At 38.0% G+C, this 17,055-nt stretch overlaps 1 protein-coding gene and 1 pseudogene across 1 annotated transcript in view; both read right to left on the reverse strand.

Moving 5' to 3' along the window:
- Positions 1-5,844: 5,844 nt before the first annotated feature.
- The window catches only part of CACNA2D3 (calcium voltage-gated channel auxiliary subunit alpha2delta 3), a 776,451-nt gene continuing 765,240 nt past the window's right edge, over positions 5,845-17,055 (reverse strand). Inside the window, exons 36-38 of the mRNA XM_074344645.1 lie at positions 10,060-10,172; positions 9,762-9,844; positions 5,845-6,219 (exon numbers count right to left, since the gene is read on the reverse strand). Coding sequence (XP_074200746.1) covers positions 6,127-6,219; positions 9,762-9,844; positions 10,060-10,172 — 289 coding nt within the window. The 3' untranslated portion in view covers positions 5,845-6,126. The remainder of the gene's footprint in view (positions 6,220-9,761; positions 9,845-10,059; positions 10,173-17,055) is intronic.
- Positions 6,212-7,738, reverse strand: LOC141573738 (DNA mismatch repair protein Msh6 pseudogene; annotated as a pseudogene).

The following is a 17,055-nucleotide window of genomic DNA, read 5'->3' on the forward strand; positions in this document are numbered from 1 at the left end:
AGCAATTTGGTTAACTTGCTTGTGGAGCCTCAGTTTCCCCAAAAGAATAATAGCAGGTGTATGAAATTATGACAGAAAGTTCTTCGTGCAGTAACTTGTAAATAGATGCTTTGATAAATGATATTGTAGGGGTGGCTTATTTATTCATTCAGCCAACACTTCCTGGGTGTCACTGAAGTTGAGGAGCAATTCCAGTCATCTGGAATACAGCAGTAAACAAGACAGCTGACTCCCACCCCTGAGCACAGGGGATGGGGAGGGGAGACTGAGAGTGAACAGGAAGATGGCAGTGCCTCACGAGTCCCGTGCTCTGAATGACACAGCTGGCGGTGAGAGTGTACTGCTGCATGTTCCGTGAAGGACTGCTGAGACCGGGAGGACAAGAAGCACCCCAACATCTGAGTAGTTCAAGATATGAAAAACCTGGATTGCTACTGAATTCCATCTGTACTTTAGCGTCTTATACTATGTAAGGGATTCCTAGCATTGGTGGAGCAAATCCACAATTCCTAGCATTGGTGGAGCAAATCCAAAATGCCACGCGGGGATCTAGAAGATGGCGTCTATTAATTTGTAAGACAAAACTTGATTGATCGTTAAAGGATTAGAGCAGGGTTTCTCACCTCTAGCACTATTAAAATGCTCGAGTGAATAATTCTTTGTCGCACAGGCTGTCCTGTACTTTGGAAGATGTTTAATAATAGCATCCCTGGCCTCTACCCAACTTGATGCCAGTAGCACCTCCCCTTGTCCAAAACTGTGACGACCAAAAACTGTCTCCAGACATTGCCAGATGTTCCCCAGCGGGCAAAGTTGCCCAGGATTTGTAATCACTGGATTAGGGGAAATGATGCCTGCAAAGTCCCCAGCAGGAACTGCAGCTGCTCTGAGCTGGACATATATGACAGTCATGTTAGTGGAAATACTCGCGACAGACTCCCCAGCTTATGTGTGTCAATTAGAGGCATCTTTACAAAGCTTCCAAATTGCAGACACTGCAAATGGCCCTCAAGGGTCTGTTCATTATTACAACTTCCAATATTAACAGCAATAAAACTGTGCTCTTCTATGATTTTAACATTTTACTACACTATACAGTCTCTTATAACAAGAGAAACATCCTCTACAATGCTGCACTGCTCACAATTTAAAAAATAATGCTACATGTCCTTATCTTAAACTACTTCACACGTTAAAGTAGTCTTTACCCCTGCCATTACTATCTTATTTTAGTGTCCTATGTCATCTTAATACTGTTTTCTTCAGTACTGCTAATGAAAGTACAGTGTATGAGGTTGCCCTGTTGTTAATTTTAGGACAGATAAAGGTATCACACCATTATTCTTGTCTATGCTGTGTTTTACTATTCTACCCTCAATAAATACTGCAACTGTTCCACTGTATTTTTATAAATTTTATCTACTGTATACATATAAAATATATTTTATATGATTTATTTATATACACATATATGAAAGCTTTCTACATTTTAGGAAGAATATTGCTACTTCTGAATCTGTTGCCAATTATATTGAATGTCAAAGCCTATAATTTTAGTAACAACTTAGAAACTAATTATACTATATAGTGTTACATTATGTCACTTAATAGTTCATCTTCTTAAGTGGCAAGCCAAATATTTTAATAAAATATTTAATATTTAATAAAAAAAGTTCTGTGATAGGGTACCTCTGGATATGACTGGCACCAATCATTAATACTGCAAATAGGAATCTTCAAAACTTAGCAATGGCAGGATCATATGGAATATCACATTACTCCCTGCTCTCTGTGGTAACAATGATGCTCCCACACAGCACTGTACTACAGGGGTATATACACACAATCACCCCCTACACTGGTAGCACAGCTCTTACCACTATGATCACTTGCTTACTTGTTTAAATGTTGATTGAGGGTCTGCTCTGAGTCATACTTTAATCTTCTGTTCTTGGAAATGAGACTATAGCGGTGAGAAAAAAAAAAAAAGACAAAATCCTTGCCTTCTCGGTTTATATTCACCTGAGGAGAGACAAAAATAAACAAATCCAATGGTAATAACTGCTATGAAGAAATTTCAAGCAGGGAAGAGGAAAGGGTGGAGCTGTGTGGAAGTTACAACTGTAAACAGGGAGGTCAGGGTAGACTGCCGAAGAAGGAAGGACCAGAAGCTGGTAAGGGAGGAAGGCATGCCAATATCTGGGGGAAAGAGAACCCCATGAAGAAGGAATGGCATGTGCAAGGGCCTTGAGGCAGGTGCCCACTTAGCATACTTGAGGAACATGAAGACCCTGTGGGTCAAGCAACATATGCAGACGTCAAAGAAGTGATGGGGAGAAAGGGCAGGTAGTGTTAAGACCTGGAAGGCCACAGTAAATTCAGTTATATCCTGCCTTTTCCCAAGAGCATTTAACAATAATAGTGCTGTCACTTTTTGCTCTGTTGCCTAGCATTTTTTTTCAAATACTGTGTTTCTACACTCTACATTATGCTATTTACAACAGTGGGAGCAAGGTTACAACAGGAGCTAGTAGAAAAATCACGCGTGATTCTCTCCAGTTTCAATTGCAATGCTGCTGGTGTTAGATGACTTTATGCTGTGGCACACCTTACTAGTTCATTCTCTTACGTCTGCCAGGATCATCTACATTTTACCAATTACAACTGATGACTAATAGAGTATGTATACACACACACACACACACACACACACACACACACACACAACATCATTTTCAATACTAACAACAATAATACTAGTTAGAATACTAGTATTCTATAGTCTGCCATAAGCTATTATTTTAGTAATTGTGTATATTGCTTCGTAATCTTTTTATCGGTTGACACAATCTATATTAGTAACATTTCCATTTAGCTGTACCACTCAGTACTACAAATATTCTTAAAGAGTCATACCATGACCTACCACATTCAGATGACTTCTCTTTTAACAGAGAAATATGTATCAAAGAGGGCAGTGAGGATGGCCCGTGTTTCAAGGACAGTGAAGAAAATTTGAAATATTTGTTGAGGAGAGTGGGATAGAAGCTGAGTCGAGAAAGAATGTGTTTCTGGATTGGGCTGATGGCCTAGTGGAGCCTAATGATTGAGGTTTTTATGGGGTGTCCACCGTTCTGCCCAGCTGTGCTCAGCAACCCATAAAAACCCACCAGGTAACCAACCATAAGAGTGCAACTGTGGGGTGGGAACTTTAAGCTAGATAAAGGGGGAAGGGGGGGTAAGGCAGAGCTAGTAGATGGCAGAAAACGGCCTGGAGCTGGGAGGACAGGCATAGCAGCAGCAGTTAGGGAGCTGAGCTGGAGGCTTGTATTGGAGAGCAGGGGAAGGAGACCCAGCAGTTAGGGGAGATGAAAATAATGTCTTTGGGTGGGAGATGCTGAGATGTAGCAGTACAAGGTTATTGGTCATTCACTCATTCATTTAGTATTTGATTAGCTGTGTACCTAGACTTGGAGCCGAACTGCCTGGGTTCAAATTTCATCTGTCACTTTTCAGCCATGTGACCTTGGGAAAATTACTTCCTTCTTTGTGCCTTTATCTTGTCATCTGTAAAATGGAGATAATAATCTCATGTACTCCCTAGGTTTGTTGTGAGGCTCCCACAGGTTAATCAAACAAGTAAGTTACTTCAAATAGTGCCAGATGGACAGTCAGATCTCAGTAAACATTTGCTGCTAGGTTTGTAATTGGTGGTGGTGGTTTTATTTTTATTATGTGCCAGATGCTGCTCCAGAGGTTGGAGACAAAGCCATGAACAACATTAGAGAGGAAGGGATATTTTAACTCTGCCTGTGTGGTAAGAAGGAGCAGATACGTGGAGACCAGGAACTGGAGCCCTCCACGCAGAGGGCACAGGAAGAGCAAAAGCCCTATATTTTCAGAGAGAGAAGGCAGGTCAGTGGAACATCCTGAGAATGGGACAGAATAGCATGTGACGATGCTAGAAAGGAAGGCAGTGCCTAGAGCTGAGAACTCATAGGACCCACAGGTTAGTGGTTCTCAAACTTGGCTTCACATTAGCATCAAGGGAAGTTTAAAAAAAATGCCTGGGTCCTGCCCTAGAGAGCCAAGATTTTTGAAAGCTCCCCACGTGACTCTAATGCAATGGAGAGTTTGAGAGGCACTACTGTGGACTATGAGGAGGAGTCTGTATATTTTCTAATTGCAGTGGCCAAGGGTATGAACTGATATTTTGAGGGTTGCTGAGAGTGGAAGAGAGGAGTCCAATGAGGATGCAGTGTGAGAGGGGACAGGATGCTGTCTTGAAAGAGGAAGGCAGCAGTGAAGGGATGGTGTGGGTGGAGGGATGAACTCGTGAGACTGACTGAACGATGAGAGGAGGTTAATAGCGTGAAGACAGGTGGCTCCAAGATTTGGGGGTTTGAGAAGCAGAGTCAGTAGGAAGAAAAAAATTTGCCGGAGGGGAATCAAGATTTTGCTTGGGACACATTAAGTTGGAGAAAATTATCCAAGTAAATAAATGGAGTGGACAGCTGGTTGGAGTCACTGAGAGGACTGAGAATCTGAGGTGCTGGGTGGGTGGTCATTCACATGAGGGTGATGCCCGGCAATGCTGAGTCCAGTGTGACTCAACTATGCTCTATTACATTGTACCCAAAATGACACCACTCCATTGATTAGAATGGTATAAGGAGTATAATTACAAATATATCACACACATTCTGTCCCATTAGTATTAAATTACGGGCATTATACCACAACATACATGAGCTACTGTTACCAGTTCTTTAGAATTATAGTGGAAACTGTAAGTCATGTGATGTTACTTTAATTAAAAAAAAATGACATTATGATTGCTTAGTATAAACATAATATAGTTTGATATTTGTGTGAGCAACATGAATTTATTCATTTACTTAGTCCACAGAAGTAAACAATACCAATGACCACAACGGTCACAATATTTGTTAAAATTTTGACAGTTTGGCATGTTGCAACATTGTTATATTGTTAGCAACACTGGAGGAATAATAATTTAAAGAAGTATAGCAATGTAGTATTGTGTTTCCAATGAATATGGAAGTCATTTTAGTATAAAGTAGAATGGTAACATTAGTTTTTCCAAAATATCAACAGGATAATGTGGCTTTTTTTTTTTAAAGAGTTTAGGTTGATTTCTCCATATGACTTTTAGATGTCTCTTATAAATCAAGGCAAGGAAATTATTCCAGTTGGAATGGTTATTTGGTAACCATGATTCACTGGAATTTGTTGGGTTTTTTTTTTTTTGGTTTGGAATCCAGTGTTTCAGGAATGCTTACAGGTCTGGGTAGTTTCACATCTTGTAACATATAAGACTGAATTTCATCTCGTTTACAGAGAAAGCTAGAAGCCAAATTCTCAAGCAATAAGTTTGAGAGTCATTTGCAGTCATTGTTCTTTTCCTCCTTCAAGTCTTCTCAGAATGAATTCCTAGGATTTATGACTTCTTTATTTCTATTCCCAAATAGTTCAACACTTAAATATCATGGAAGCTTGTGTTCTCAACCAAATTATGATTTCCATTGAAGTTTTGTTCAACAAAATTCAGGGTTCTGTGTAATAAATTCTTCTCATGCAGATGATACTTTGATTTACTTCTATAAATATTTTTATAACTGAGAGTGGAGCATCTAAACAATTGTTAAATATTTGTCTAGAATCTGCTTTAGAGTAAAGTCTCTTCCAACAATCATCTTTTCCTGCTGTCTGGAATGGGTGACTTTTTCATGCACTTTCCACTCTGTATTCTCAGCAATAAAATAACAAAACTGAAGCCAGGAGATTATGATTTTAATATACTTTATTTAAAAAGTACACAGTTTAAATTGATTTCAATGGGTTTCAAGCAGAAGGGACATTGCCCACTTGCAGTCCCATTTCTGATGAAGGGTGATTATAATGTAGCAAACTCACATCTGCATGACTGGCAAAATAAAAAGATAACTTTTTTTGTCAACATATTGTTAAGAGTTGATATCACGCACAGTTTAAAATCATGAGATGCTGATGGTTGGACTATATTTCATGTCTCCTATGTTGCACCATATTTTGGTTCACAGTTTATCCATAATTTAGCATGCCAAGAGAACATCTCCGTCAGTGTCACCTTGAGAAGAGCATCAAAAGCAGAGGGAACAGGATAAGGACCATCTTGGCCTGGAGACTCGGTGCACCCCCACACTCCCTTGCATTCTCCTACAGGGAAAGGCAGGGTTGGTTAGAGCAGAGATGGATTCCAAGATGCCTTAAGTTCCCAAACTATGTGGAGTCCCCAGACCCTTCTCCCTTCTCCAGTGTATAAGCAAAATCTTCTGGGACCTAGATAACGTCAGGAAATAGACTTGTCTACATTTCACCACGTTAGTAATGAGAATCTCTGATTTCACATGTCAATGCACAGAATATTCAAAATGACTCTTCACATACTATTATGCAGAACATTCAAGAGATAAAGGATTGCTGGCAGAGATGTCTGTCATGATTGTTTTATAAAAGCAAAATACTGCCCTTCTAAGTAAAAGATCACATCTAAGGAGGCTGATCATTTCAGAGACTTGGCTATGGAAGGTTTGATGTGTGTCTTCTTTTTTATTTGAGGGGAGTGAGGCTCTGCTTTACAAAAATGAAATCATATTATTTTCTCCTTTCTGTACCATGCTTTTTATCCAGTAATTGATGGAAATTTCTCAAACTCCATTATTATGGATCTATTTTATTTGATTTTTTTTCTGATTGATGGTCATTCATCTTCTAACCTGTTCTCTACTGCTACAAAGAATGCTTTTTTTCATTTTTAAAAAATAAAGTTTATTAGATCATAATGTCTGAATTTACCACCTTTGTTAAAAGTCAACTCAAAGCTTCCTGTGTAGTCTATATGTCCGCAATAAAAATCAGCAACTACAGTTTTAGCATCTACAGTCCACCTTTCACTAGCTAGACTAACTTCCCAGAATAATCGCAATGACTCAGTCATCTTCTCAAATTCTCTTGCTTTTCAATGTCCCTTTTGAATAACCTCCTGTAGAAGATTAGCAAGCCTTGCTGCATCAAAGCTGTAGCTTTCAGGACAAGCTCCTTTAATGAATTTATAGAGGAAAGTAATAGTCTTCAGGCTGGGGTCTTCAAATTCATTTTCTACCATGCATGCCATGTGTCCTAGGCACCCTGCAACATTTTGAGAATAGTCTTCAACTAATGAATAGTAGTGGGTAGAAATAGTGTATGATACTATTTTTTATTTCTTTATCTTTCTTTTATATGTATGGTACTTTATATTCCCAGCAAGTTTGCTAACAACTGCATTTGCTGTCTCATCAAATGTTGCCGTACCTCTTCCTAATTCATCCACAAGTACCAAAGAATGTGCTGCTGCACGTGTAAGTACACTGGCAGTTTCACTCAATTCAAGAAAAAATGTACTTGCACCTGACACTACTCTGTCTGAGGCACCAAGTGTAGTAAACGCTCTATCAATTGGTGTGAGCTTACACATTTCAGCTAGTACATAACAATCCATCTGGGCCATTACAGCTAATAGGCCAGCTGTTCTTATGAGTGTAGACTTGTCTCTAATATTTGGTCCAGTAACAAGCACACAATAAGCTTTCCCATCATCATCATCATCATCATCATCATCATCATCATCATCATCATCATCATCTTCTCCTCCTCCTCCTCCTCCTCCACCTCCTCCTCCTCCTCCTCCTCCTCCTCCTCCTCCTCCTCCTTCTTCTTCTTCCTTATAGCCTATTAGCATGTCATTAGGAATAAAGTCATCACCAAAAAAAACCTCTGTAATGCAGGCATGGCGCGATCCTTTAAGGTCTAGGAAGGGAGGAATATCCTCTTCCGGCAACAGAATTACTGGACGACACACAAGATCATCACCCTCTCAACTGTAGTTAGCCAGGCACAATAAGACATCTAACACTGTGATGCGCTCTACAGCAGCCTGCCAGTCCTTGTAATTTTTATCAAAGTTACAGAATAATTGCCACATGCAGTCCTTCAGAGATACATCTCTCTGGTCTTCAGCATTTATCAGGTTAGCCCACTTCTTCACAATTGTTAGGTCCTTATCAGACAATGATATTTGTTCCTGCCCCTGCCTAAGGTAAAGATGCCAGGGAGTGACAGTGCAGAGATAAAGAATTGAAGGGTATTTTTGCCTTTGATGGTTATAGCTAGATTATTTCATTGGTACCTGTATTTCTGACCACCTAGTGACTTATACCTTTCATGTCCTTGGTTTATTTTTATATGTAGTTGTTTGACTTATCAATTTAAAAAAGTTCTTTATGCTTTTATTTATAAATACTTACTCAAGTTCTACAAATTGGATACTGACTTTCAGTTATCTTTTTCCATAGAAAGGTTATAATTTTATACAATTAAATAAATCTGTTTTTATTCCATAATTTTCTGGTCTTGGGTAGGAAAGTCTCTCCAATCCTAGGATTTCTTATGAGACCATCATTTACCATTTAAGTCTATATTCTATATTCTCCCCTTTGAATTGAAACTTTCTCACACATAAGAATTTCTGTTCTGTTCCACTGACCTCATCTCACTGGGTATAGAAACCTAAAGAAAAAAATACTGATTTTTTTTAAAAAATTGCTTATCGTGTATCTAGTTACCAAAGCAAATTATCTTATTAACTCTAGAAGATTTTTCAGTCTAGTGTCTTCAGTGATAAGTATGCAGTCTTTCCAGTTTTAATTGAAGTGGTTTTAGCATTTGGGACTATTGCTTCTTTTTTTATTTTACATAGAGCTTTTACTAGAGGTGATCACTGAATTTTATCAAAGACCTTTTCAGCATACATTGATATTATATGCTGCTACTGAACTCTCCCTTGATATAGAAACAAACATTCTCAATAAATGCCGTATTCTTTTTAGTACTCTTCTGACTTTAAAATAATCTCTAGGACTTGGAAAGTTTAAAAAAACATTAAAATTATTTGCTATTTACAAGTGAGATTAACACTCAGCTGGCTCTGGTGGCCTTTTAAAAAATGAAATCTTTTCAGTCTCCCTATAGTAATTGGTCTAGACAAGTTTTCTATTTTTCAAGGTGGCAATGGAGTTAACTTTTAAATTTGTAATTTTTTTGGTATATTAAAATTTTTTTGCCTACAGCATTGCAGAAGGTATTCTCTTATAATTCACCTATATCTATGATATGTTCACCTTTCTCAGAATTAAGCCAATTTTTCTCTGCTTTTCACTTACGCTGTAAATGAAGTTGTGACTTTGTGTGGTTGGGGTTTTTAAACGTTTATCATTCCAACTTTATTTTTGTGACTCTTGATGACATCAACATTGCCACTTTTGTTTTACATGAATTTCTTGTAAATAAAAGGCTGTCTATAAGTAAGCAGGGGAAAATAATTTAAACTACAATTTGAAATAGGTAAAACAAGATAGAGCCACTTTATTGTAATAGTGAAAAGTGATAAAATTATAGCACATCTGTAACAGAGAGGATAGTAAAGAGACTTTAAAATATACGTGGATGTAATAAGAAAAGACTATTGAGCACAGACTAAATAAGACAGCATTGAGGGGCTGAAAGTAAAGTACCAATGACCTTCCCGTATGTTGTTTGTTGGTTTGCCTGAGAAGGATTGCTATCTCAAAAGTAAACTTTTTAGCTGGAGTTCTTAGACCACTGTAAAACTATCATGGTGAATCTGTTGGAAAAAGAGCAGGAAGGGTTCTCACACTTACCTCAGGATGGAAGCCATGACAAGATTCTGGACGCCTTCTGATCTTCTGGGCCTTTAAACGTTCACACTTAAGGGATTCGTTATGTTGACTGTAGTTAAGGCATGTTTCCAAGATGTTCCTTTTCCTTACTCTGCATTTTAGAGGTTAAAGTTTGGCAATGAACTCCTTTAACAACTTCTCTCTAATAGTGGAAAGGATGTCATCTACCCACTCTAAGATTTCTCCCCTGGGACTCCTTACCACTGATCCCTCCTACCAGCTTCACTGGCAGTGTCTGGACCTACGCACAAAAGGATATACCTGATTTCAATGGGTGCCATGGTGATGGGGGCCACAGACTCACAGAGGCAGCTACTGTCCACCACCACCATGAACAGATTGCTGCTTGGGATTTGCTGGATGACAAAGGACCTGTTGAAGCAAGACACAAAGAGACAGTGAATAATTATTTACCATCCCACGTGAAGAGCCATGAGGAAAAGTTTTCCCCCAGGGTGGGGGAACTACTGTAATATTCTGGAAAACAAGTTCCAGAGACTGCTTTACTGCGCAAGTAGCCTCTTTCCATGAGGCTCTTCACTTTCAAATACTAAGCTTCACTAAGAAAACAATAGCTTATAATCTACAGCTATGTCCATATATAGTCCATACAACTCCCTTTAGGAAGACTGGAATTTTATATGCATGAAACAGGAGAGTCAAAGTTGCCAAATCACCTCAATTTCCAAGGTCTAAGAGGTTAGTCTTCTCTAAGCCTCATTTCCTTCTCCTAGGGCCTAAACATTATCTTCAACTGCATCTGATGTTCTTTGAGGTTTATTTTTCTCTCCTCCTTCCCTCAAGAATATGTCATATGATGACAAAACATGAAGTGAACTTCCTAGACCCTTCACTGTAGCACTTTGCACAATGTCTCCCATAATAGAAGTACATTGTACTGGATGAAATTAATGCTAGTTGTTTAAGGCGTTCCATCCTTCCTAGAGACAAAGTGATGGTGATACTAAGGCCATATAGCACTTCCAGTAGTCTGGGTTCATCTGCACAGCTAGTCCAACTTAAGTAAGCTTAATGACACCTCCTCACATTACCCAACACAGTGAAATGATAGAAGTAATATCACCATAAAAAATACTCCTTGATACAGTACTAGTGACTCGTTGAGTAACAAATTAGAGAACAAATTCCATATTCTTCTAGAGCCAAAAAATTAGCTAAATATTTAGTCCCAGGCCTAAAATCCCTGTCACATAATTTTTCATGATATTTCACCAAATTCAGTTTAGTCAGATGAAACAGATTATACCCTAACAAAATTGTCAATTTCTCCATAAGTTTTCTTCATTCATTCTTCTCTCAATAAATCTGTTCTACTCCCTAGAGTGATTCACCATGGTTTAGTAAAATCAGGCAATGAGAAGAATCCTTCTTGGATTTCATTTCATTTGGAAATGATAATGGGGAAACTCTTTTTAAGTTTTTACTTGTTGCAAACTCGTATGTTGAATTATCCAAGAATGTCTCTGAAATAACACAACTGGCTTCTTCTCTACAAACGCCTGATGCCCATTCATCTAATATCCTGAAATTATGTTCCTTTTCTTTTAATCCACAGAAAGAAACAGGGCATGCCACTACTCAAAGATATTTCCTCAGTGCCTGAACCACTAATCCACATTCTGGGAAACTTACTCTCTGCCCTTCCCACCTTTCCCCACAACTACACCTGGATTGAGAAAAAATTTCAAGCTTCCTCATCGTCTCACTAAAACTTTAAAAAATCTCTGCTTTACCTCCCCCTTCTAGCACTAAGTGCCTTCTTACGTATGCAAAGACATTGCGCTAGCAGCTGGCCTCTTTGTAATGGATTGTGCCTATGCGAATAAAAATAATCTACCTGAGAGGCTCTCATCAGAGAACCAACAATTTCCAAGTTGGAGGCAGGTTAACAAAGTCTTAGAGAAAAATGCAAAACCAAGATCACACAACTCTTTAAAAAATAAATGACTGACTAGGATATTAAGCCAAATGAACCTCAGGTGAACAATTAAGAAGAAAGAGAATACAATATGAAATATAACCTCTAAAGGGAGATATTTTCCAAATGAAGAAAAATTCTATTTTTTTCACTAAAAGGGTCCATTCAAGCATAAGTAAAACATTAGGTCATCAAAGATACAGATCTAAAAGCTTCTCTAGAAACAAATTAATTAAAAAGGAACAAGAATGACACCAACTTCTCAATGGAAGTATTTATAATGAAGAAAACAGAGCAACATGAGGGAATGGAAAAAAGGAAGTAAAAAGTATGTCAGGTTCCAGAGAAAAATAGATTCTAAGTAATCAGAGATATTGAAAGAAACTTATGTTTTAAAATTTAAGGATAACTACTGAAAAAAATCCCTGGAAAATAAAAATCTGACTAATCCAAGATAATGTTGTAAATAACACACACATATACACAAAGACTGCCAGCATAAGCCAAAAATTACTACCAATCATATTACACATTGTAATAAATGTGAGGCAGTCAGATTTATATATTAAAAGGCAGAGATTCTTACATTGGGTTTTACAAAAATACCAGCACTATGCTATTTGCAACAGATAGTCCTAAAACAGAGTGACATGGAAGGAGAGAAAGATGTACCAGAACAATGCTAAGAGCAAAAGAGAAGAACCACTTTAGTAGTATTATTATACAAATATTGAAAGTAAAAAATCATTAAAATGTAATAAATAGTTCATACTGAAAAATAGTATAATAGTAAAAATACTATAATAGTATAGTAGAGTATAACAAGATATGACATGAATTTTTATGATCATAGTGTACAAACTGATAGAAATACCAAAAGTGCTAGATGAATGCAAGCAAAAAAAGAGGTAAACAGTGGAAATTAAAGGTTAAAAATATACTCAATTAATCCTTAAGAATTTGAGAGCAGTCCAGACTCAGATCTGTGCAGTGTGACCTTAAATACTTTTATTGGGGGAAAAGAACTGCAAATAAATGAACTGTGTTTTTGAATCCAGAAGCTAGAAAAATAACAATGCTGCACCTGTGCCCCTATATTCGGTCTTCCCTCTAGTACACTGCAGTGAGAACTGATGTCCTTCTCCAAAGCCCAGCCCTGAGGCTTCTGCAAGGATGTGACTGATGGAAGAGGAAAGGGGTGACCACATACAAACAGTCTCCCTTGTCTGCTAGCCATTCCCTTCAGTTTATGCAAAACTCTCCCTTAACCTTACCGCCAGCTGCCACCCTGTTTTCCTGCCCTCTTTTATAGTACAACTCCTAAAAAGAATTATCCACAATCTCTCTCTCTCTCCCCCACCTCTCTTTTTATTTCCTCACTTCTTCCCTTATTTCACAAATCTACTCTAATAAAGGCTGTAGCCCTTACCACAGCCTTGAATGGGTTCTTGTCAGTGACACCAATGACCTCACTGCCTTTCTTCTGAATCTCCTTTGCCTCTACTTCCTCCTTGCCTGTTCACTGTCTGTCCCTCACAACAAATTATGGTTTCCATGGGAGGAAGGCTGCATCTGTCTGCCCATGGATATCTGTTATTCCCAGCACCGAGAGTTATGCCTGTGACAGAGCAGACTCTTAGTAAATATTTCCTGAATCAATGACAGAAAGAATTTATAAAGATAAAAGCAGAAGGATAAAATGCAAATAGAAATGTGAAGATAACTAAAAGAACTAAACTCTGGCTTAACAGAACATTGATATAAGTCCTCTTCTGGCACTCCTGATCAAGAAAAAGAAAGTTACATTAAAACCCAAAAACATAGAGGCATTTTAAACATTCTAAGTGACTATTATGTATATCACTGCAAACAATCTGAAAACTTAGAACAAACACACCTTTGGGGATACAGTATAAACTGTCAACATTTGGTCAAGCTATAAAAACACAAGCAAACCAACTGCTGTGAAAAAAATGGAAATGCTCATTGAGAATCTACCCCCAAATGATTACCAAATCACCTCAAACAGATATTACTGTGTTCATAGAAAAATCCACAAACCCACCAACTATTAGAACTAAGAAAAGACCTCAGCAAGCTGACCAGTTACATAATCAGCATATAAAACCACAACCTTTCCCTGACACAGGCAATAACCAATGAAAAAATACTTATGAAATAAAGAACGACTGATAGTGTTCAGTAATTACTATGAAATGCCCAAGAATAAATCTAGTAAAAGGCATCTCTTTATGAAGAAAATGATCAATCTTTACTGAACATTTAAAAAAAAAACCTAAAAATTGGAGGGAATAGTGGTTCTAGAACAGTTATACATTAAAGTTGTCATTTCTTTTTCAATTAACTTTTTAAGTCAAAGTCATCTCAAAAAAAATCTCAATAGAAATTCTGATGAAATTTGAGGTGATGATCCTAAGATTCATTCAAAAGAGTAAATATAAACAATAGTCTGGATAATTGTATAAAACTGAGTTTTATAAAAAGGAAAGAGAATGGAAAATGCTTGCCCCAAATAGTATCAAAATCCATGAGATGATTTACAGAAGAGGAAACACAGATGGACAACCGATATGTAAAAGGGGTTCAACCTCACTAAAAATTAGAGAAGTATAAGTTAAAATGAAATTAATATAATGAAACACACTTTTTGCCAGCAGAATGGCAAAACTTTAAGTCTATGGTAGTATCAAATGATGGAAAGTCTGAAGACGTGAATATTACCCTACAGTGCTTGTGGGAAAGTGAAGTTTTACAACCACTACGAGACCAATTAGTTATTGTTACAGCAAAAATCATTCAGATTCTATTTTTCCAGCAGTTTTACTTGTCAATAAGAGAAACTCTTTTTCAAGAACCCAAGAAGTCATATATAAAGATACCTGGTGTTGGTAACATTGCTCATTGAGAGAAGGAAAAAAACAAAACCCAACTGAAAGTCCATAAATACAGGAATGATTAAATAAGCAACAGTGTGTCGATTCTATGGTCTACTTGGTACCATACGAAAGGGGAAAAGAGATTTCTATTTACTGTCATGAAAGGATACCCAAAACATAGTAAGTGGGAAAACAATGTTGTAAAACTATACATAAAGTATAAATAGACTGGGATTTCAAAATTGTAGAATAGATAAACAAGATTACACTGTATAGCACAGGGAAATATACACAAAATGTTATGATAACTCACAGAGAAAAAAATGTGACAATGAGTGTGTATATGTCCATGAATGACTGAAAAATTGTGCTGAACACTGGAATTTGACACAACATTGTAAAACGATTATAAATCAATAAAAAATGTTTAAAAAAAGAGAATATTTAGAAATACTCCTTCAAGAATATTTGATTCTGCTACAGAGGAACAGGAGAAATAAATAGGATTGCTAAGACTTATCAGATGTGTTAGGAATAGATGGTAAATTAGTAAGCAATCCATGACTCATGTTAACACAGAAGAAATAAATGAAGGAAACAAGTGGAGCGCAGGTGGGTAGAACACAAATGAAAAAGTATAGAACATACAAAGTGTCTTCTGAGAGGTAAGAAGGAATGAAAGAACCAAGTGAAATTAAATATTTGTAAGGCATAGATCATGTCATCCCCAGATTGATAGCTCTCACTATGTCCTCCTGAAATCAACCCACTGGCAACTCCCATTTTCTACCTGAGACACACAGATAGAAGTCATGAGTGTTCAACAGGTTATGGGCAATTTACAAATGTGACCTTTCATCTCTCCAATGAAGCAAGCATGTACTGACTCCAGGTACCTTTTGTCTGGTAAGCCCCCAACCCTACCCTCAAGTCTGGTCCTCCTCCTACCATATCATTAGTGGGAGAGAGAGCAAGGGAGGAGGGAGGGATGAGAAGGAACAGAATGGCAGTGGTGGAGAAGAGGAAAAGACTGGGAATAATTGTCAAGGGAGATGTGAACTTAATCTTTAACACTGGAGTTCTTTACAAGGACAATGTGCACCTGTATTCTTAACATATGGAATATTATGCTAGGGGCAAAGGGTACTGATTTTCTCATTTCATAAAAGAGAAAACTAGGACTCAGAGAGTGTAAGTCAACTCTTACAAAAACTGTAGGAATAAGACATAATTGTGCCCATTTTAGAGATGGAGAAACAAGAGAGTAAGTGACTTCCTAGAGTAACAGGGACAGAGCTGCAAGTCTCTGGAGACCAGGCCTGTTGCGGGTGGGCCATCATAGTTAGCAGATGTTCTGCCTTGTACTGGAATTACTGTGCTTAAGTTCCTTGAGGGCAGGCCCAGTGATCACTTGATACAGATGCTTAATGACAACCAGGGCAAGATATTATTCCTTTTAACACATTTACCCTCCAAGGTTAAGGCTCCAGTGTTCTCATGAAGCCCCCCAGCAAACCTCCCCTCATCATCCCTCAGTCGTAGGAGATGAAAATCTCTGCAGGCAGCTCTTACCACAGTGGAGGAAAACAACCCCCTATGAAGGATTTGCCAGCGGAAAGATTAACTGCTTTTCCATATTTTAAAGACTTACTGTCTGCTTATTAACATGGTTCTTCAGAGAGGTCTGGGCAATGTTAGCTGTACATTTATGTGCACAATGTGTATTTATGGTCCAGGGTGCAGGGTTGAACTTCATAAAGCACACCTCCATCCAGCTGGCCCAGCAGCCAGACTGACATCACTGTGCAGAGGAACTGTGGCCTGGGGGGTTGGCCTAGGGGCCCAAAAAGGCAGAAGGGAAATGCCTCAACAGAGGATCACAATGGTCATTTCTAAGCAGGGATAGGTCAAAATGCATGAAATAAATTAGGTCCTCAAGGGAAAGAGAGTAAGGAAGAGGGAAACAATTCTGATGTGTCCATTACCGGAACTGAAATAACCCAGTCCTCCCTTTTCCATTCACTACAGATGGAGAAAGAACCAGAGGAAAAAAGATGATGGGATTTCAAGACAGCCTCCCTTAACAAGAGAGAGACTATCTGCTCAGGGGGCTTGGCTGACCTGACGAGGAAAGCGGTCACAATGCTGCCCAGACAAGCATGTGTGGTAGGTGGGACACACGGCTAAGATTCCCAGAGGACCCCAGGGTGTACATTTGGAGATCTTGGTTGGCTTGCTTTTCACTAATTGGGTACAAAACCATGGCTTGAAAAATAATCCGCTATACAAAGAAACAAAGCAAAACAAAACAAAAGCAGAAAAATAATCAGGCACGATAGGAGCATTTTAAATAAACATTTTAAATAAAGTCTTTCACCTTTTATAGATTTCCACCATTTAGAAATTTTCCATATTTTAT

Source organism: Camelus bactrianus, chromosome 17 (genome assembly GCF_048773025.1).
Source record: "Camelus bactrianus isolate YW-2024 breed Bactrian camel chromosome 17, ASM4877302v1, whole genome shotgun sequence".
NCBI lineage: Eukaryota > Metazoa > Chordata > Mammalia > Artiodactyla > Camelidae > Camelus > Camelus bactrianus.